The 23,924-nt window shown below is 39.8% G+C and overlaps 1 protein-coding gene across 1 annotated transcript in view; it reads left to right on the top strand.

The window, feature by feature from the left end:
• CPNE4 (copine 4) overlaps nt 1-23,924 on the top strand; it is a 465,450-nt gene that overhangs the window by 311,877 nt on the left and 129,649 nt on the right. The window contains exon 3 of the mRNA XM_044066730.1: nt 215-348. Coding sequence (XP_043922665.1) covers nt 215-348 — 134 coding nt within the window. The remainder of the gene's footprint in view (nt 1-214; nt 349-23,924) is intronic.

Here is a 23,924-nt window from a genome sequence, read left to right as displayed (position 1 = left end):
AATAACTTTCTAAGTAAAGCAGTCAGGTTTTGCTGCAGTTATATCCAGTTGTCATATTCATTACTCATCAATAATCTGTTATTTCCTCCAGTATTAAAATTAGCAGTACTAATATCAGTAAAACAACAGCAGAGTCACAAATAAATAAAAACAGAATTCAGCAAAAATCCTGTTAATTTATATCTTATTAATATGTGTTTATTTTGTCCACTAGGTATACAAGGAGTTGTGGAAGCTTATCAAAACTGTCTTCCTAAAATACAGCTATATGGACCAACAAATATTGCACCAATTATTCAGAAGGTGGCAAAATCAGCTTCAGAAGAAACCAACACAAGGGAAGCATCGGTAATGTTGACATTGAAAGTTCTAGAAATTACCTGCATCTGAGAGTTATTAAGCAACCTAATAAAACAGTAACAGACAGCCAAACATATAACTAAATAATGGCTGAGTTTGTTATTTGTACTCTATGTACTTTACAAAAAAAAAAAAAACGAGATAGAGATTGCTAGCCATTTAATCTAACAAGATGCATATTCATTATGCAAGCTTTCTGTTGTTTTGTGTTTCTTTGATGTCTACAAACTTAAGTATAAAACACTTAATTCTTTCTGGAGGCTGTTTTTCATGAAAAGCCGTATCTGTTCTGCTCATCTCTATTTCATATTATGTTCACTATCTTTATCAGCCACCTCTGGAATTATCACATTGCTGAATGCCAAGCCAAATAGCTTACTTATTTTTTATTCCCCTTTTTAACCAATTAACTTCACTAAGAACGAGTACCCTTTTTTCTGTGGTATCCCAGGAGGACTGTGGTTAAGTTAGTTGCCTCTTGTTTTACAGTCTGAATGTAGCATATGAGGGAATCAAACCCAGGACCTCACAGTGAAGAATATTAACCACTCATGGCCTTATACATTCATAGGTTCATAGGTAAGTACTAGACAAGCAGTTTGTCATCCATTATAAGCTTAGCCAATAACCTATATTCAAACATTCCCTCATACCTCATGGAGGGCAGTGAAAGATAGTTCTGGGGAGAATTTGAGGTTGCCCATCCAATTATCTAGGTTTATCTTGAAAGTGGCAAAGGAGCTAATCTGCTTGACGTGTAGCACAAATTTGTTTCAGAGGTGGGAGGAACACTGGGATATGAATTGCTCATGCCAATATGTCTTACTTATTTGTTGATGAAGACTTAATTCTTTTAACCTGGTATATGAGGAACCATTTGTTCTGTGAAGGAGCAGAAGATCAAATACAGTTAGATCTTTCATGGCTCAAAAGGCTGGATTAAGATCTCCATGCAGGAGTCTTTAAGAAACTGAGTATATATAGAGAGGGCTGCCAGTGTGTCCTGATAACTTTGATGTTGAGGCCAATATTCTTTTTAATTAGGAACCTCTGAGGTCTCTTAAGTTGAATTATATATTTAGACAAATACATGCCAAAAGGACATCATATTCAATAATGGGCCTGATGAGATTTGAATAAAGGGGAATTAAGACTTCTTTTGATGTAGAGAAGGTGTTTTTGTAAATTAGGTTAGCCAGATAGAAGGCTTTACCTAACTACTTCCTTACCTTCTGTGCTAATTTCTTGCTAAAATTAAGATTAGTGAAGGACAGCTTCCTGATTTAAGTGATCGTAGTGGGAAATGGCTCCCACCATCTTCTTTGGAAAAAAACGAATCCAAGTACCACAATATCAATTTAGTAAATAGAAGAGAATCAGGAAAATGTGATTACAATACTAAATGGAATATCCATTCAACAATACACTAATCTGATGCAAAGAACACCAACGTATAAACCAAAGAAAACTCTCAGGTGTCCCAGGGGAACAAAATCCACCATAAGCCACACCACGATATGAACATAAAGCACTTTATTCCATAAGATAAAAAGATGTTAAGCGCTTTCATCCATAACATATATTCAAGGACTTCATCAGAACATTTAAAATAGTGCAAACAAACCTATTTTAAAAATGAGTAATTAATGATGTCACTAATGACTGACATAGAATTAAAGAGATATTACTATCAACTTAAGACATAAACCATATACGTTTAAAATCATAAAATACAAACATAAATTTAGAAAAAAAATCTTTCAATGTTTCAAAGCTGTAATACTCTTTTTTTCAAAATAGGCAATAGAGGTACGTGGTCATTTTTAAAAGAGATTGTTTGCACTATTTTAAATGTTCTGATGAAGTCCTTGAATATATGTTATGGATGAAAGCGCTTAACATCTTTTTATCTTATGGAAAAAAGTGTTTTATCTTCATATCGTGGTGTGGCTTATGGTGGATTTTGTTACCCTGGGACACCTGAGAGTTTTCTTAGGAATATCCATTCAACTTTCTTCATATTCATCACTATTGCAGTAGCCTAACCTATATTGGTTATATCCTGAATAGCATATAACAGCCAGCAAGCTTCCAAAGTTTCAGGTCATCTTCCACACACCTAAACCACTAGTCAGCTCATCCCAAGGTAATTAAAAAGACAGGTTTGGGTGCCAAGCCCTTCAGAGCTTTCATGCTGCCAAAGAGTACATTCCTCTGAGCTTTTCAAGATCAATGGTTTGCTTGTGCTGTTCCTTTGCAGGTAAGTTCTCTTTGCGGGAACCCTATCCATTTAAAAATAAATTTGCTTAGTAATAGTTTTATGTTCAGGAAAGTAAATTTAAAGCTAGGAGTTTGTGTTTTAATGGACTGTCACAAGACTGTATTGCACTTTTTAACAATAACACACTTTTTCCTGTCTGCTTAAAAGTTGTTTAAAGTAAATGAAAAAAATTTTCTGTGGATAAATTGTGCTTGCTTTACTTTTGGGAGCTGGCTAAATGTCATTAAGTGCTTTTTACTGTTTTTTTCTGTGAAGAGTGACTTTTAAAAATTTGAAATATTTACTGGCTTTTGCTGTTTGTTTTCCCCAGAAAAGAGGCATGTTTTTTGGCATGACCATGGAACAAGTTGTTCAGTCTTTCTTCCAGCCACAAAAAGAAAAAGAAAAATTTAAGGAAACAGCCATTGCCACCAGAGTATTCTAGCAATTTGCCTCAGCTGCAGGTGGGTGACTCGGCTGTGACCATTTGTTATACCTCAGACGATTCATCTTTTACCCCAGATCTCTCTGGTGTAGCACCTACAGCCACTATGGATTGGGGTTATCCATGTTCTCTGCAGCTGTTGGGGTCCCATCAGTGGGCAAGGGAGAGCCACTCTTCTTGATCCTGTGAGGGGAACAGGGAAGGCTTCCTTTTATTGTCAAAATGTTGTACCCATCCCTGGGGAAGCTGCTGCTACCATTTTAATACTGTTGGACCCATTGTTTTTCTATCAAAAAGAAAAAGAAAAGTAAACATGTATCTACTCCTAATCAAATTTCTTTAGACAGTAGTTTACTGGGTCTGGCTCAGGGTTTTATTCAGGGTTTTGATTTTTTTTATTTATTGTTTTCTGGTAAAAGAAAGAAGGATACCCCTTTTCCTGAAGAGATTCAAGATTCTGAATCTAGACATCAAGATGAAGGGACAGCTACAGGTTTTCTCCACAATTTTCTGATTCACTCACAGGAGAACTTGTTTTTTCATTCTCCCTTTGAGTCTTCTCTCTCTATGAGACTATTTCCAGAATGTGTCAGTGTTTTTAATGGGGGTACACAGAGATTTCTCAGTCCCTTGTAAAATTTTATGAACTGTTACAGAAGGAATTTCCTGAACCTTCACCATTTCCTCCAGTTCTGTCAGCTTTGGAGGATGTGTGTGCCTCTGCCTGTAATTTTCCTGATAGCCAGTCTGAGGCCCCCTAATAAAAGGAATGTATAAATTTCCTAACTCTTCTTAAGTTTTAATACACTCTTCCCAAACCTGACCCAGTAGCTATAGCTTTAGTTAATCCTACTGTTTCTAAGCAGTTAGCTAATTCCTATCATAAAGAATAGGAATATTTGTGATGGGTATGGGAAAATAGCGTATGCTTCTGTAACTTTGATTTTTATAATTTTGAATCATCAGGCTCATATGTTAATGTTTATTCTGACTAATTGTGAAAGTATGAGGGATGTTTTGCCTGCAGTTTTTTCTTGTGAGAAAAAAATCTGCTTTAAATTTCTTCTACTGTGCTGAGCACTGCTCTCTGTTTACAGTGTATATATGACTCAGTTTATAATTTTTCAAGGGCTATGGCCTCTGGTACTGTTTTGTGGAGGTTTGCCTGGCTGCATTTACAGAACCTCACAAGAGGATGCAAATAATGAGATTTTATTTTCTCCTTTGGATAGAGATTCACTTTTTGGTTCCTTTACTGCAGAGGTGATCAAACAGTGCGATGAAAGGGGAAAGTTAAATAAGGGAATTTCTAAGATTTTTCTTCCCTCCTTTTTCAAAATTTCTAACGGATTCTGTAACCCCTCATCCAATTCTGATAAAATGGCAAAGGTAGACTTCAGGCTCCCCCAAACCCCCCCCCCCCCCAAAAAAAAAAATCAAAGACAGTCCAACTAGTCAGTTTGACTATTTAAGGGACCTTGTTCCCTCTTCCTACCCTGGCAGTCCCCTTTCCCTTGAAGAAAGTCTGAATCTTCACTATTTTTCTTTGGCAACAGATTGTATCAGACAAATGGTCTCTGAAGGTCATTCATCAAGGTTATAGATGGCAGTGAGAGGATATTCCTCCTTGCCCCATTCACCAGACCAAAATCTTTTATTTTGTCTTGTCCTTCTTTACATGCTGTTCCAGTTCCAGATCGAACCAGTTCCTCCTTCCCAGGTTGGGAAATGATTTTATTCAAGAATGTTTTTAGTGCCATAGAAAGATGCTTAAAGACCAGTTCTGGATCCTTCTTTCTTAGACATGTTTGTGATCATAATGAGAGCCAGCAAACTGACAATAAAATAAAAGAAACTTGCATTTATTAGTAAGCGCTTTCAGTGTGGATCAGTGCCTCACCTTCGTCAGACTGAAACCAGTCTGACGAAGGGCGACTAATGCAAGCGCTTATTGTTTTCTTTTATTTTCTCTAGTTTGGTTTATCTTCCCTGCCCACTCTAGTTTGGTTTATTGTTTTTCGTTTGTGAATGTTTGTGATCATGCCTAACTTCAAAATGATGTCACTTCATAATCTGTTACATCTTGTTCATGTTTTCTGGTAACACTCCATTTAAAAGATGCTTATCATCACATTCCTTTTCATCCAGACTTCAGCTATTTGTTAAGGTTTTGTGTGTGTGGATCACATTATTAAGTTCTCTGCCTTACCCTTGGAACTATGTACTGTACCAGTGGTGTTTGTAAAGTACCTAGCTCTTAAGTATAGTTTGTGCAGGCTACAGGATATCCTTTTTCTTTTTCCACATTTAGATGACTTGCTTATCTTTGCAGTCTTTTTCAAAGTGTCATGAGTGTCTCACTTGGGTGAGAGATCTCTTACACAAGCTGGGGTTCCAAGAGAACATTCAAATGTCTTTTTTGACTCCTTCATACAGGATTATGTTCCTGGAGTGTCAACTGGACACCTCATTTCAAAGAGCTTCTCTTCCACATTAAAAATAGATCTGTATCTGGATTTATTTCTAAAGTTTTTCACTCAAATATTGGTCACTGCGATGGAATACATCAGGATTTTGTGTCTCATGATTCCCATGATAACCAATAACATTGGCAAGATTCCACATGAAGAAAGCTGCAATGGTATCTGAAGTCTCTTTGACTCCAACATCAACATCCCTTGTCATCAAATTCCACTGCTGGGGTTTGTCGGTATAGAACTTACTTGGTAGAGACAGCAAATATCTGTAAATTCATGTCTTCCCTTCTCATTCCCTGTTCCAAAGCATTCAGTCATCACAGATACCTCAAACTTTGCTTGAGGAGCAGTTTCAGTAGGATAATTGTGCAAGGTATGTAGGACACCCAAGACAAACTCGAGCACATAAATATAAAAAGATGCTCATACTGATAAAGTCATTCAATTCTGTGAATCATTGTTGGTCCCCAGGACATCTTCAAGTTGTATCAGGCAGTATCACAGTCATGTGGTACATATACAAGCAGGGGGAACCAAGTGGAACCTGCTTTGCAGAGTAGCCATGTTCGCTTGGGATATAGCTTCTTGGTACAATCTCATTCTACGGATATACTTCATTCTGTTTGAGCAATATTGTGTGGCAGACAAGTTAAACAGGACAGGGTAGGCCTCATGTATGCAAACTAGATCTTTTGGTGGTCTTCCAAGATTTGATCCATATGTGGCTCTTATGGTGAGTCATCCCTATCTATCATTTTACAGAGAGCCAGGGTTTCTTTGAGAACTAGTCTTTCATTTATGCCCAAAGTGGTATATGAGTTTATTTTAATCCAAACTATCCATTTCTCCATTTTTTTCCTGAACCAAAAAATGAGGGATGAAAGATACTCCATACCTTGGATGCCCACAGACAACTAGGGAACTATCTTGATAGAACTAAATATTTCAGATCTTCTGATCTGTTGTTCATTTCTCATGAAGGTAAGAAGGGACAACCTGTGTCAGTACAGACTATTTATAAATGGATGTGTAAGGCATTTACATTTTGTTATACCCACCACAACAAAATTATTCCAGGCAGGATCAAGATCCACTATACAAGGGTACTGCCTTCATCTGTTTCTTTTTGAAAAGGGTTGTATTCTAGATACAGCAATTTGGTCCTCTGTACATACTTTTATAAGGCATTTCAAGCTTGATTCTTTCTCTAGATCTAAATCAAGTTTGCTAGGACACCTTTCCTGAGGCTCCTGGTTTTCCCCAGGATGATGTGAAGTCTTGTCTGCCAGTTTTATCACCAAAATGTATCTATTTGTTTTTTTCTGATTTAGCTCATGGTTCTGCTTTTCAGTTTTTAATTACTTTATGCTTCATCAGAGTATCTTCTCATTGCTTTTATCACTTGAAAATATACGAGATAATTGGCCATCTAATTATGGAGCTCTTTAGTTTTGCTAGTAATATTCTTTTTACAACTGCAGAGTTGTTTTTAAGGACATGCTGTTAAAGACATGGCTGATATTAGGCACAATGACATATAAAGCTGAAATTTGAAAAGTGTAGGTTTTCCACTTCTGAATGAATGAGAATTTGCATCTCTCAATCATCCTCATCAGATGCAAGTAATGATGACACGGGCTAGATCAAATATTAACTGGGCAACAGTGACACTTTCTTCAGTGGAAAACTGAACTGCTCTTCTTTCATCCTCACAAGTATATTACTAAAGCTAGTTGTTAGTTTTGAATTCAGGTATTTAAATGAAATGTAAGACAGTGGTACATTATCTTGATTACCTTATTAAATGAAATGTAACACAGTGTCACGTTATCTTGATTACCTTAACCAAAGCAAAGCATATACTTTGCTGTGTGGTATGAAATAGAATATATGTCTGCCTGTCCATTTTATAACCCATTTGTTGTTGTGGGGGTTGCATTGGTAGCAAGCTGTGCAATGCAGCCTGATTTTTCTATCCCTAGCAGCAGTTTGCAGCTAATACTGCTGGATCTCCAGATGATGCAGTATGACTGCATATGTAGACTAGCTACTTATTCTGCTGTGTTACTTCCTCTTAAATCGTTTATAAGTTGTGCACTTGCCTTGCTTCATTTAAAAAAGTTTTAAATTGCTAATTTTGTAGAGTTTTAATTGCATTTACTGTCTAGGACTACACACTCAAGTGTGTTAGCCTTTTCTGTGTTTATTTACTGTATTATTGCATTGTTTAGCCTGTTTCAACAAAAAAAAATACTATCTTGTTTGCTCGTTTCCCACCTTTTCTAGCCATTACATATCCCAAGCTTTGCTTGTCTCAGGACTTTATTTTCTGTGCTCAGAGCTATCCAGACCTTGCATTGGTAGAGGGAAGTCCTACTGCCTACCAGTGGGACTGGTGAGCATTGTACTGCCTATCTAACGCTAGAGGAGTGGTTTCCAGTTCTGAAATTGTAATTTTATTAGCCTTTTGGGCTGATTTCTATCCCTTTCAACTTTCTGGCTTAAAAACGCGTGTGTTTGCATATTTTTCACATCGTGCAGCACTACAAGGCTACAGTTAAACTATTCCAGGTGCCAGAAAGTCTGCTCTTCAAATTTTCCCTTAAAACTAGCTGGCTTCTCAGTAGTAGCACTAAAATCTGAACCCCTGTGACTAGCACTTGCTCTAGAACCTGCTGGAAAGCACTAGGAAGCCTGAAACAGATACAAGCACTCAGCTCTCCTTGTCAATAAGGAGAAATTAATCATAGGCACTAAACAGCCTATAATTGCAAACTACCTTGCAAAGGTAAGGGAAAACAGCTCTTAAACTTTACATAAAAGCACCTAAACAGGCATGTCCAAGGGTCAGCTTCCGATGATTTCTCCTGTACACCTGATGAATCTGGGCATATTGGGGCAATGCGGCAACTGCCTCATGTACACAGACAATTCTCTCCTCCTACCACCTAACACTACAACCTGCGAGAGATGCACTTACATAGCCAAACTGGAAGCAAAGCTCTCTCCGGCCAAGATTGTGCTAGACAGTCAAGAGGAGAAGGTTAACACCTGCATCACACCTCAAGCAACTCATAGCCCTTCAAAACCCACACCATCAACACCCATACATAGCAACACTAAACCCACATATGTGGAGGCCCTTAACATTAACCTGCCCAAGCAACAAGGACCTCCGAAGCCGAAACACAAACAAACACCAGTCACAACCAAAGAGACACATAGCTCACAACACCAGTGTGCCACCCAACAACAGCCCCTAAGGCAAGACAATGTACCCAACACTTTAGTCATAGGTGAGTCTATAGTCAGGCACACTGATGTCCCACTCACCAGACTGAACAAGGAGAAAATTACAGTCAGCTGCCTGTCGGGTGCCAGGATCTGCCACATAACGCATGCACTCAAGTCACTCCACAACAAGTACAAATATGACTCTGTCATCGTCCATGCTGGAATGAATGACTTGTGACGTACCTCCCTGGACTACATGAAAAGAGATATGGAAGAGCTCTTGGATCATGTGACCCAGGCAGGTATGACCCTAGCCCTGAGTAGCATCCTGCCTTCGCCAAGAATGATACCACAGTATAAGGACAAAATGATTGACTTCAACAATTGGCTAAGCTTCTGGTGTCATTCAAAGGGGATCCAGTATTTGTCTGCCTGGGAAGACATGATTGACAAACCACGATGCTTTGCCAGAGATGGTCTGCACCTGTCACCCCTGGGATTCAGGTTACTGGCTAAAGCTCTTGCCACCCCAATAGTGCCTTTTTTAGGTAAGGTTCAAAGGATAAAACCACCACCGTAACAAATAGAATCAGGCAAAATCTGAAGGTAATGCTACTCAATGCTAGAAGTCTAAACCACAAAATGCACTCTCTCGAGTCACTCCTAAAAATGGAGAATATCGATATCTGTGCAGTAACTGAGACCTGGTTCAAGGCTCCAAAGAGCACCCCTGCAATATCAGGCTACAATTCTTACCACACTTTTCGACCACAAAACCAGGACCGAAACACTAAAGGTGGAGGAGTGTCCATATTCACCAAGGATATTCACACCTCCAGGCTAGTTGCCCAACACAATGCATCTGAAGGTGCAACTAACACTAGGTAAGACTGCAATCCAAATAGTAGCTTGCTACAGATCCCCATCCATGCCCCAAGATTCTCACTACACCTTTCTAAACATACTGGAAAATATTAAAATACAACCAAACACCCTAATACTGGGTGATTTCAACTACCTTGCCATTAATTGGGAAAACTACTCAGATACCAACTCCTTTTCCCAACAGTTCTTGGAATTCATAAATTCCAACGCCCTGGATCAACTAATCCATTGTCCCACCGGGGCCTCCAATATCCTAGACCTGGTCATTACCAACATGGGAGATAGATGCTCCACACCAGTGGTCACCCCCTCATTGGTCAGGTCTGACCATAAGCAAATCACCCTTGACATCCACATCCCACCCCCACCCCCCAGTAAGGAAACCTCCTTAAAAACTTCTCCAAAGCCAACTTCAAGCTACTGAAGTCAGAAGTGACAAACTTCACAACACCCACGCAGACGGGATCTGGAAGTTCGACTGCAGAATCCTACACTAAGGCACTGTACGAGCACATCCACTCGTGCATGAATCATGCCATCCCAAATAGAACCAAGATGCTCTTCTCCAAAAAAGGAAGCCAATCTGGTGGTCCCTTGCTATAAACAAACTATACAACAGAAGGAAGAAACTATTGCAAAAAAGAGGAAAATCCCAGGATGCAAAAAACTCCCTCACCAGCCTCAGTAAGAAGCTGAGATCCCTCATAAAATCCTCAAAAGCTAGTTATGAAAATAAAATTGCCAAAGATTCCAAAGACAACCACAAGGCATTCTATAGTTATGTCAAGAATCTAAATCTCAATGCTCAGATCTGCTCTGAGTTACAACAGAATGGCATTAAATATACTGATCCCAAGGATATTGCCAATATCCTGGCAGATCGATTTAGTGCCAACTTCACCCCACTCTCACCCCCTAAATGGCCCATCTCAATACCAAAAGATTGCCAAATTCCGATAATCATGGCCACACAGGTAGAAACCACACTCTCCAAAGCTAAGAATACAGCATCCATGGGACCAGATGACATCCCAGGCTGTGTACTACATGAACTACAGAATGAACTGGCACCTCACCTAAGTGTGATGTTTAATCATAGCCTCACCTCAGGCTTCGTGCCCACTGAGTGGCGCACAGCTACAGTTATCCCACTCCACAAGGGAGGATCCACCTTGGATCCCGGGAACTACCGTCCCATCAGTCTGACAAGCCTGATTTGCAAGGGCATGGAATGCATTATCATGGAACTTATAAACAAAGACATTGGCAACCTTTAAACAACTAGACCCCACCCAGTTTGGGTTTGTGAAGGGCCGATCTTGTCTCCTGAATCTGATTGACTTCTTCGAATCAGTCTCCAGAGCTGTGGACGAGGGTAAGGCAGTCCACACAGCCTATCTGGACCTCACCAAGGCCTTTGACATCATCCCCCACTCTGGAATCATAGATAAACTTACTAAGCTGGGCATAAATCCATACGTCACTCGATGGGTTGCTAACTGGCTTACTGACAGAATCCAGACAGCAAAAGTAGTCAACTCCAAATCCAGCTCCAGACAAGTGACAAGTGGAGTACCTCAGGGTTCAGTCCTGGGACCACTCTTGTTTGGCATCTACTTCTCTGAAGTACAGGCCAACACTAAGGGACTCTGGCTAACAAAGTTTGCAGATGACTGCAAACTGGGAGCCATTATTGAATCCCCAAATGATGTGGATATTCTACAAAAGGGCCTTACAGAAACAGATGCCTGGTGCCAGAGTCATAGGCTCAAGCTTAATGCCAAGAAATGTATAGTTATCCCTTTTGGAAAAAAACATGTACCCATGAATTACCACATAGGTGGCAGGACACTAAACATTGAATGTGTGATGAGAGACTTAGGGACACAGGTGGACAGTGGTCTCACTTTCAATAACCACATTGCCACAACAGTCAGGAAATCCTCCTATGTGGCACACCTCATCACTAAGGGTTTTTCATCCAGAAAAAAGGAGGTCATTGTCCCACTGCACTCATCCCTCATTAGATCCATTATAGAGTATAATGCCTCGTTTGGTATGTACCTCACAAGACATCTGCAATAGCTTGAAAGGCCACAGAAATTCCTCACTAAAAGAATCACAGGCCTAAAGCAGATGCCATATACTGACCATCTAAAAAAACTCCAGCTATACTCTGTGGCATATCGTCTACTCAGAGGCGATCTCTGCTTAACATACAAGGCCATGTCAAACCCTGAGCTGTTGGACATGCTCCACTTAAAGAAATCCCAATCCCTCAGAGCCACACGCTCCAGGGATCTAAACCTTGTCATCACAATGAACAAAACATGCTGGAGGGATAGGTTCATGACCCAGAGACTCCCCATACTCTGGAATAGACTGCCCATACATATCAAGCAGAGCGCCTCTTTGGCCCTCTTCAAAAGGAACCTTGATGATTGGATGGGAGATAGGAAATTCACCCCGGGGATCATGTCAGCCTCCCTGCTAGACACGGGCCTGGAGAAGTAAATATTGTGGGAAGAAATATCCAGGGAATTGTTATGGCTAGGCTTGCATAGGCCCTAGGGCCGATAGCCTAGTACCAACCTATGAACCTATGAAACAACCAAGCAATGCTGATACTGAACAAGTGTTTAATAAAACAAAGCTTTCAGGTCAAACAAACCCTTCATCAGTGTATAAAATACTAACACATACTAACCATTTTTTATATACTATCAAAAATCTCACAGCTATTAATTATCCAATTAAACAATCAGTCCTAGGTAAAAACAATAGTTGCAGAAGCACATAACTCTATTTCAAACCCATTTGTTTATACCTTAGCACAGGTTTGAAAGAAACAGTCTGATTTAAACCTGGTAATACATCAGCACAAAGGTGTATTATCCATTGATATTCCTTCATCTCAAGCTTATTGTTAAGATCTCCCCCTTGTATATCCTTACATACTCTTATCTATTACCCTAAAAGAGAATGTATGTGCATTTCCATATGTACTGATATGCTTAGCCAAGGAATTAGTGTCAATATTTCTTCTTATTTCTGAATGGTGCTCAGTTATTCTTTCCTTAAGTTTTATGGTAGATTTCCCAACATAAAATGCCTGACATCTATTACAGGTCTCCAGATGATCCCATACAAATAGAGAGAGAGAGAGAGAGAGAGAAAGAGATAGTCCCCCAACCTGTTTTTGGGTCTTCTCTGGGTTTTCTCATAGTGATTGTGCCTGGTACACCTCTTGCATGAGGCTTTCAAGGGATGTCTGTACAGTTTGACCACACCACCTCATCTGTTTGCTCTCAATACAAGAGATCATGGTTTTACTCCACAGTCCTTCTAGACTCCTCACTCTGTCATAGAGAGTGAGCTCAGCTACTCTGTAAAGGGACCTTATTTTTGCCATATGCATCATTGGTCTCACCTTCTCAATCATTATCTAAAGCTCATGATCATAAGTGAGGGTAGGGACATACACTGACAGGTACATTTGTTCATTGACTCAGTTCTTGCTTCACCACCACAAACTGGTGCTAAACCTATTTTTATTTATTTGATTAACATTTGTTGATTGGGAAAGTCTAGCTATGACAGAGTCTATTTTAAGTGGAGGCCTGGGGAAAAACACTCCAGACACATGTCTTTGGAATGTGGGAGGAAACCGGAGTACCTGGAGGAAATCCACCCGAATGCAGGGAGGACATGTAGACTCCTCAAAGAAGGCACCCCAACTGAGAATTGAACCGGACAACCTCTTGCTGTGAGACAACATTGTTAACCGCTGCACCACAGTGCTACCCATGCCCTACATTGCAACTATCTTCTCGTCAGTCTCCAAGTCGTCTCTACCTTTACTTGAGAAATAGATCCCAAGATTCCTGCACCTGAGATAATTGCTACCCTCTCAAATGTAGAGGGGAATAATGTCATTTCTTTCCAGGAAGGAGCCATGACACTTGGTTTTGCATGCTGACTTTCACCCCAACAACTTTAAGCTTGACAATGAAGTACTTTGCTGCATAGTAGGGATCACAGGATCACAGTCACTTGAGGAAAAAGGACATCATCTACACACAACAAAGATGCCACCCTCAAATCCCCTAACTGTTTAGTGTGATCTTTAATTACAGGAACAAACATAAAATGGTACCACTTACCAGTTATCCAGTCATGAGGCACTATGCCATCCTTCCACTCAGCTCTGAAAAGGTATGTTAAGCACAAACTCCCCAATACTTTCCAGCTCCTCCCTTATATCTAGTTTGATCTCATCCACTTCCATAGCCTTACCTCAGTGGAACTGTTTAATCTCCATGAAGACCTCAACAAATGAAATGGGTCATATTCCACCATATGGCTTTGACACTGACCTTTCAGAAACAAAAAAACATGTCCACCACATTCAAATATTCTTCAAATCTTGATGATACATCTCAACAGTATCTCCAGTAAAGGTCTGTGTTCTCTAACCAACAGCCTAATCAGTATCCAACCACCTACCCCTTAGTTGCCAGATAGTCTGCATGGACCTCATTGAGATTGCCCCAAAGTCAAATCATTCTCCATAGTCTTGCCAAATATGTCCCTCATCAAGGCCTTCACTTCAGTAACTACTACAATTCTTACTTCTTTGTTTTGTACCTATCAGTCACATCAAAAGCTTTTATCAAGCTTCATTTCACAGAAAGCCTCTTTCTTTAACTTAACTGCTTCCGTCACAACTAGCATCCTCATTAGATCTGTAGATTACTACCATGAGAAGAAAAGACCACTTTTGACAACACTCTGTCCTACTGCTGCCTGACAAAGCTCAGCTTCCAAATCCTCAACCTCTCCATCTATAGGAGATGATGCCTGCTGAAGAGTGGAGTTAAAAACTTTGTGCACAGTAGCATCAGCTAGACATTTCCAGGCACATTCACTGCCCATTTGTTCTTTCCCTACTCCAACTGTCAGACCCATCTCATCACTAATTTCCAATCATTTGACAGTTCATTATCTCTAGCCAGAACACGTCTTCCGATTTAATGATATAGTCTATATTCTTGGCACTAAGTGAATCACTGACTTTGAATATACATCCAGTGATAAATAAGTAACAACCCTAGCTTCCAAAAAGATGGAGAGACCACAAAAGTACCTCACCAAAAGGATCAAGGGTCTCCAACATATGTCTTATTCTGCCAGACTAAAGAAACTTCAGCTCTATTCAGTAGCATACCGCTTGCTCAGAGGTGATCTCTGCCTGACGTACAAGGCCATGTCCAATCAGGATCTGATGAACATGCTCCACCTCAAAAAATCCAAATCTATCAGGACCACGAGAGCTAAAGACTTAAACCTCGGCACAAGTATGAATAGGACATGCTGGAGGGACAGATTCATAACCCAGAGGCTTCCCAGGCTTTGGAACAGGATCCCAGTTCGTATTAGGCAGAGCCCCTCACTGACTCTCTTCAAGAGAAATCTTGATGAGTGGATGGGAGATCGTAAGTTTACCCCAGGGGTCACATCTGTGTCACTGCTAGACAGGGGCACAGTAAACTAATTCTATTATATAAGGGGACCTTCACTGTGTCACTACTAGACAGAGGCACAGTATTCTAGATTTATTCTGTACATTTTTGTACCATTTCATGGGGTGGCAAAAGCCACATTACTATGGCTAGGCTTACAAATGCCCCAGGGCAGATAGCCTAGTACTAAACTATGAAACTATGAAACTATTAAAAAGTTTTATTATCCTAAAAGGTTTTCTTGCCAAGGATCTGGGGCAATAAATGTTGGAAGCAAAGATGTATCTATGTTGAGGCGAGGAAGGCCACCATGGGGGAATGTGTTAGAGGGCTTAGTAAGCAGATGCTGATCAGTATTTAATGTATTATATTCAGAACTGAATGCTTGTATTGCATTTGTAGTTAGGACTTAACCACTTTAAACCTTCTTGTGTGGCATTAACTGTATGAATATACTTGTTACTGTTTAAAAACAAACAGAGAAAGACTTTTTTTAGTTTCCTATGTGAGACGATCTAATTCCATAAAGTGTCAGAATGTTCTTATGTGAAGAGGTGTAATTACATATAGTGTCAGGATTTTTTTAGGTAGTGTTCCAAAGACCAAATTACCACCGTAACAGCTATAAATAAATGCAATCTGAGGGTCATGCTTTTCAACACTAGAAGTCTAAATCTCAAGATGCACTCACTCAAAGCACTCCTCAAAATGGAGAACATCGACATTTGTGCTGTAACGGAGACCTGGTTTAAAATGGCAGAAAGCCCCCCTGCACAACCAGGCTATAACTCATTCCTCACTTTACGGCCCCCGAAACATGGACCAAAGATCCAAAGGCAGTGGTGTCTCCATATTCATAAAGTATATGCACACCTCTAGACTAGTAGCCCAGCATAACGCATCTGAGATACTTAAGGTACAACTAACATTGGGTAAGACAGCGATCCAAGTCATAACCTGCTATAGGTCCCCAACCATGTCCCTAGAATCTCACTCTACATTTCTAAGCACACTGGAATCTATCAAGGTCCAACCCAACACTTTCATACTAGGAGACTTGAACTACCCCTCCATCAACTGGGAAAACTACTCAAGCACTAATGCACTGCCCCAACACTTCCTGGAATTCATCAATTCCAATGCCCTGGTCCAGCTCAATCTGACCCCCACTAGAGGAAGCAACATCCTTGATATGGTTGTTACTAACATGGGTGACTGTTGCTCTACACCAATAGTCAATCCCTCCCTGGTCAGATCCGAACATAAACTAATCACCATGGAAATCCACATCTCACCCACACCCCTCGCAAAGTTAACCACCCTGAAAAACTTTTCCAAAGCTGACTTTGGACTCCTAAAAAAACAGAGGTGGCTAACTCTACAGCATCCATGCCAATGGAAAATAGCTGCATGACTGCCAAATCATACACCAATGTACTGTAAAAGCATGTACATAAATGCATGGAACTAGCTATATAAATAGGACCAAGACGCTCTCCTCCAAAAAAAAAAGGAAGCCAATCTGGTGGTCCCTTGCCATTAATAAAACAGAAGAAAGAAACTGTTTCAGAAAAAGGTGATGTCCCAAGACTGGAAAAACTCCCTTATTAGCCTCAACAAAAAGTTGAGATCTCTCATCAAATCCTCTAAATCCAGCTATAAAGGCAGAATTGCGGCAGACACTAAAAACAATCACAAAGCCTTTTATAGTTATGTCAAGAACCTCCACGGCAATACCCAGATTTTCTCTGAGTTACTGCACAATGGTACCTACTATACTGAGCCAACAGATATTGCCAACATACTGGCTGACAGATTCAGTGCCAACTTTACCCCTCTCTCCCCCCTAAAGGACCAATCACAATACCAGAAAAATGTCAGGCACCCAGCATTACTGCAGCACAGGTTAAAGCTGCATTGTCCAAGGCCAAGAATACAGCTTCCATGGGACCCGATAATATCCCTGGCTGTGTTCTACATGAACTACAAAGTGAACTGGCACCACATCTGTGTGCCCTGTTCAGTCACAGCCTCACCTCAGACTTTGTCCCTACCAAATGGCACACTACTACAGTCATCCCTGTCCATAAAGGGGGAGCGACTACAGACCCTGGGAATTATTGCCCCATTAGCCTGATGAGTTTGATATGTAAAGGTATGGAGCGCATCATCATGGACCTGATTAACAAAGATATACGAAATCTCCAAACTCTGGACCCTACACAGTTTGGCTTTGTGAAAGGGAGATCATGAATACTCAACCTGGTTGACTTCTTTGAGTCAGTCACTAGGGCTGTGGATGAAGGTAAGGCAGTGCATACAGCCTACCTCAATCTGGCCAAGGCCTTTGATACCATTCCTCACTCAGGAATTATTGATCAAATCCCCAAACTAGGCATCAACCCTTATGTCACTTGGTCGGTTGCAAATTGGCTCATAGATAGAACACACAGTGTGAAAGTAGCAAACTCCAAGACAGACTGCCAACCAGTCAAAAGTGGAGTCCCACAGGGATCAATCCTGGGTCCTCTCCTGTTCAGCATCTACTTCTCAGAAGTCCAGGCCAACACAAAGGGACTCTGGCTGACCATGTTCGCAGATGACTGCAAGTTGGGTGCCATTATTAACTCCAAAAATGATGCAGACATCCTACAGAAAGGCCTCACTGAGACCAGTGACTGGTGTCAAAACCATAGCCTTAAGCTTAATGCCAAAAAATGCGTCATTATCCCATTTGGTAAAAACTCAGTTCACACTAATTACCACATTGATGGGAGCCCATTGAACACTGAAGACATTATAAGAGATCTGGGGAAGCAGGTTGACAGCAACCTCTCCTTCGACCACCACATTGCCACTGTGGTCAGAAGGTCCTTCTATGTGGCATATCTCATTACCAAGGGTTTTGCATCCAGGAAGAAGGAGGTCATCATCTCTCTTTACTCTTCCCTTATTAGACCAATCATCGAGTATAATGCCCCATTTGGCATGTACCTCACTAGACACCTGCAACAGCTGTAGAGGCCACAGAAGTACCTCACAAAGAGGATCCTAGGCATTAAACACATGTCCTACATGGACAGACTCAAAAGACTCCAGCTATTCTCTGTCTCATATCGCCTACTTAAAGGCGATCTTTGCTTGACTTACAAAGCTATGTCTGACCCAGCTCTGTTAGAAATGCTACATCTAAAGAAATCCCAATCCTTCTGTACCACATGCTCCAGAGACCTCAACACTATTACCACAATCAACAGAACATGCTGAAGGGACAGATTCCTCACCCAGAGACTGCCCATGCTCTGGAATCGACTTCCTGTACATGTCAAGTAGAGCACCTCACTGTCCCTCTTCAAGAGAAATCTTTATAAGTGGATGGGTAATAGAAAGTTCACCCCGAGATCACTCCAGTGGCTGTACTTGATAGAAGCACTTGGAACTAATGTCCGGTGGCACGATGCCAGGGCACTTCTATGGGCTAGGCTTGTAAAGGCTCCAGGACACACCTCTCAACCATATCAAATTACTCGGTAACACCGATTTTGAGGGTAAAATATTGGGGTGACACGAATTCCCAAGTTTTCCCAGGTTTTATGTTTTTTTTTATTCATCAAGTGCAGATGACATCAGCTTTTAAATTTCAAACTGCGGGTTTAAGGCAAAAGAAAAGAGTATGGCGGGCAGTGGTTTTGCTTAATTCCTGCTCTTAGCACCTGTATGTGGTGTATAATGTGTATTTCATACTAGTTTGCTCTTTGCTACCAGAATCAGATGCTGTGTGTTACGTGTACTATGCTGCAAGAGAAGTTGGTGCTGCTGTATTGTGAGTTAACTACCTATATTTTACATTAAGGTATTACTATTGCTGCTTAATGGAGAGAAAATGGGGTGTGTGAGTTTGTAGATAGCTGTATTTTAAATTTGTAAGGAATTGCATTTGCTGTGGAGGGACAAGACAATTCGCAGCTAGCTGTATAATGTATTTTATATTAGGAAGTTAGGAGCTAGTTCCTAGTTCACTCAGATTTTGTTGTTTTGCTTTCCTTATCACTGCAATGCCCAGCAAAGATAGAGTGACACAGCTGAGGGTAAGGACTAAGGAGAGGGAACTGACATAATTTTGAGGGGCTAATTATGAGGCTGTTTGAGCAGGGAACATTTTGTTTTGATGGGGCATTTTTTTCCACTTATGCTCTCCATTTCGTCCATGTACCGCAATTGGATATGTATGTTTATGGCCGCATTTGGTGTGGTGGTTTGCCTATGCAGTTGTTTCTCTCCAGAGAGAGCATGGCATTGCAAGAGGTGGTGAAAAAAGGCTTTAAGGTCCCAGAGATGATTCATATTGCTGGGACTAAGGGATTTTTAGTGAACGTGATGACAAACCGGCTTCATTCTTCCACCCAGCTAAGATATAAGCAGTAAACTGATTTTATCACTTTAAGTATAAGATGGAGCATTTTGATAGTTTCGATTTTGTATTCTGTAAAGCAGATATACTTTGATGCCCCTTGTCAAGATGTGACGAGTCTGTGTTATGATGGTTATTAGATTATGTTAGTCTTAATGTAAAGATGATAGCATTCAGGCCGGTGACATTCAGATATGTCTAAGTATACATTTTGGGGTGCACTTCCGAGTAACGGATGGAGAACGTGTTTATTTCAAGTAAAAGTTATGCTGGATTCTGAGCTCTGATCATGTCGTGGTGATGTTCTCTGTTTAATGGATTCTTCTGTTCCTGTCTGAGAAGAGAGTGGGATCAAAAGTGACTCTGGAAGCCGAAGCGGAATATTTTTGAAGTCCAGGGAAATAGGGAAATAAATGTTGAAACTTGACAGCCGGACTGGCGTGAAATGCTTGCAGGTAATAGATGAAATTGAAAAATGCTAGCATAATTGATGATTGGGGTGGGGGATTTGTGGTGGTGATTGGAAACCCAACAATCCTATGGTTGTATTAAGGACCTCAGAAATTTTGAAGAAAAAGATGTTTGTCTTTCAGATTCAGAAGTTAAACGCACTGTTGAATACCATTCCTAAAACAAGTTATATATGCTTAATCCTCATTTAAATATCTACTAGCTGTTGCCATCACAGCACACAGGCAGTTGTTGGTGTCTATCATGTTGGGATTAGATCTGGATGCTTCACTTCCATAGATACACGAAGTTGTCTGTACCAAGATGGACGGTTTTAGATTTTTATAATGTCATGCAAGTCTAGATATTACAATTGGGTCTTTTTTGTAAGGAGTTGAAGTTTGAAATCTGTTGATGTTACTAGGGTTCTTCAGGCTCAGTGTATGTATGTGTTCTCTCTATGAGAGATGTTTGGATAGAATTGAGAATTGTAAAAAGGCAGATTACCAGAGTGTGTTCTAGGGATGATGCCAAGCGCATGTGCTGGTTTGGTTGATTGGGTCACTGTTAAGCATTTGGAATGCAGAGTTTTGAGTTCTGGGTAATATACATTTGGTGCTGAAGTGTAATTGAATTAGTTTGTTAGGACTTCATTGGAGGGTGCAGGGTGCTACATTGTGCTTAACTTGGGTGCTGCTTTTTGTATTCTTTTCAAATCCTTGGATGGAAATGGTTAACTGTTTGTGCATCTTTTCAGATGGGCTTTGAGGATACCAATAAATAAGGTCTACCTTCACTGTTTGGCTGTGCTGAAGTGGTTAGTCAGTGCACATGAATCCTATTTAGTAGGTGCAAAGGTTGCTTAGTAGGCCCTTGCAGTTGCAGTTGGCTCTGTAATATCCATGTGTTGGAAGCAAGCAGTGTCATTTTCTTTTTAGGCTATAATGTGAGTAGTATTGGGAATGTACATACAGTATCTTTGGTGGGATGTAGTTACGATGTGATCTGTTCATACTTTCTACGTGATTTTTGTGTATGTGTAGTTAACTATAGTGTACACTTTTACGATAGGGGAAGGAGGCAATGGGCTGCTTTGGAAAAAGGCATCCAGATTTTTGTTGTTATCCTGAAAGTCCATGGTTTGCTTAACCACACACCACTGCTCTTCAGTCTTCTTCATGGATTAACAAAAATGCAAAGCCCAGCCCTGTCTATGATTATGAATGCCACTGCCGGACGCTGTCTTGCTGAAGGGATTGGTTGGAGACATACTGATAAAGGAATTATTGGCGGATCTGGGGGAAATGTTTCATTTTGGTGCTTGTGCATACATGAAAGTACTGAAGGGAATGGATCGCTGGGAGAAATGTTTCATTTTGATACTTGTGGATATTTGAAAATACTGAAGAGAATGGATCGCTGGGGGGAATGTTTCATTTTGGTGCTTGACTTGTCTAGTACAATTCCACTCACAGTAGCACTTATCATGCTCATGCACTAAATATTACATTAAATATAATCAATGTCAGGTTAAAAAATACTATATTATATAGGAGAGGTCATATTTTGCATTTAATATTTTGTCTTTTCTTCAGTTTATGTTTACATGTTATCCCACAATTCCACTGGAGTGGGTGGGATTACATAATTATGTATGCAAATTTTAGGTTAATCAGCGTACAGATTTGTACCTGTTTTCATAGGCCTTTGCCCAGATTTTTGATTTTTCCAGGTTGAGAGGTATGTTCTAGGGCCATTAGCCTAGTATACACCTATGAACCTATAAACAGTCTATATCCAATGTGAAGAGATCTAATTAGATACAGTGTCTGAATTATTTTCCTATGTGAGGAGATGTAATTACATATAGTGTCTTGATTATTTTCCTATGTGAAGAGATGTAATTACATATAGTGTCAGAATTATTTTCCTATGTGAGGAGATGTAATTACATATAGTGTCAGGACTGTTTTCCTATTTGAAGAGATATAATTACATATAGTGTCAAGATTATTTTCCTGTGTGATGAGATGTAATTACACATAGTGTCTGGATTATTTCATTCTATATCCAATGTGAAGAGATGTAATTACATATAGTGGCTGGATTATTTGAGTCTTATTCTATGCGAACAGACATAGCAATTATATTCAATTATAGACCCCCATTGAAGTTATGAATCATAATTAAATTTGGTGTACCTTTCGTACAAGTAATCATGCACGTGTTATCCACTGTTATTTATAGAAAACTTGAATGAGGTCACATGAAGCTTAAGTTTAAGAAATCATGCATTGCAACATTGATGCTTACTCCATTTTTTTTTCTTAATCCCTATATATGTTCTCGTCTAAAATCTGTAATCTTCAGTTTGCAGTTATCTACCAATTTGTGATAACTTAACAGATTTTCCCAGGCAAAAACTATGTTAAAATAATGTCATGTTAAAGACTAATCTCTTTAAAACCCAGTAGAGACATTTGCTAGTGAGAGTGCATACTGCTATTAGCATCTATTTTTTTATCTCAATTATTGAGTTGCTAGTCCATGAAAGAATTAATAATACTGTTTGCAACCTTGATATAAAAAATTTGGATGGATCCACATAAATGGAATTAACAGCATTTCGTTGCTTGCTCTGTCATAATTTAGTTGCCCTGTCGTGATTAATTTTACTAGTTCTGTATTACAAACAGTAAAATCATTGTCTTTTTTAACTTCTTGATGTACTGACTGTACTTCTTCCAGTTACTGGGTAGGTAGAAAATAAATGCATTTACTAGCATAATTACTGGTTGCACTTTTTGCTTAGTGGTGTTGTGGCATATCTTCTTCTTCTTCCTACTGATTACTAGAATTGCTCTGTAGGTTCAGCATTATATAGTACTAGATTACCTATCTGATATACTTTTATTGCATAGCTGACTGCTTCACTAATACTTCATTAAAATTGTTTGCTTTACAGTTACTACACTTGGAACTATTCACTTAAACTGTAGCTTTTGTTGCACATTTACTATACCCAGGTTTGTTGGGTGAGGCTATCTGTTGCTCATTGCTGTTGCTAGTTAGGTAGAGTCAAAATTAGCCTGCTGGATAAAGCTATCTGGTTTACATTGCTTACTAGTTACTGATTACTGCTTTGCTCCTACATGTTTCAGTCACTTTTGCATTTCTTTTTTTAACAATTGTGAATACTCCAGTAATCATATCTTACATTCTTGTGCTCTTTAGCCATATCCCACATTATCACATTTCTGTTCTAATTAATTATCCCTCTTGTATCTTATATGATGAGTGAGATATTAAGCTGTCATGTTTTCTCAAACCCCTACGTCTGCCTCTGCAATTGTCATTATGGAATTGCGGTCAGTTTTTAAGCCTTCTATAGCCAGCCTAATAGCAAAACGTATTTTTGAGGCAGTATAGTAACTGCCTCACAAAGATTCAGTATATAAGAGGTATAAGTATTTACTGAAGTTTAATGCAATCTTCTTACTTCAGAACACATTTGGTAAGCAAAATACACACACACACACACACACACACACACACACATAACACACACACAGAACCACCCCTAGACCAATTTATGCTGAGGTTGTTAAGAGAACACTGCCTAAGCCTCCCAGTCTAAGGATTAGGAAACCTCAGCCATTAGTTCACAAAGCAACACACTCACCTTTACCCTGAAGGCCCACATCCAGTGCACTTACCTCAAAGAATCAAGAGGGTGGAGATGCCAATCTCTTATTTATTTGTTTAGTTAAATGTATCAATTGATTGGTTAATTAATTAATTAATTTATTTATTTGTTTATTGTTGATCGAAATAGTAGAACTGGACAAGAAAAGCACCTTTTCATTTGTTTTTAGTTGAC

This window comes from Protopterus annectens, chromosome 3.part1, assembly GCF_019279795.1.
Source record: "Protopterus annectens isolate FY-2018-M chromosome 3.part1, PAN1.0, whole genome shotgun sequence".
Lineage (NCBI taxonomy): Eukaryota > Metazoa > Chordata > Ceratodontiformes > Protopteridae > Protopterus > Protopterus annectens.
The sequence above is the reverse complement of the archived record's forward strand: the minus strand, read 5'-3'. Positions and strand labels throughout refer to the sequence as shown.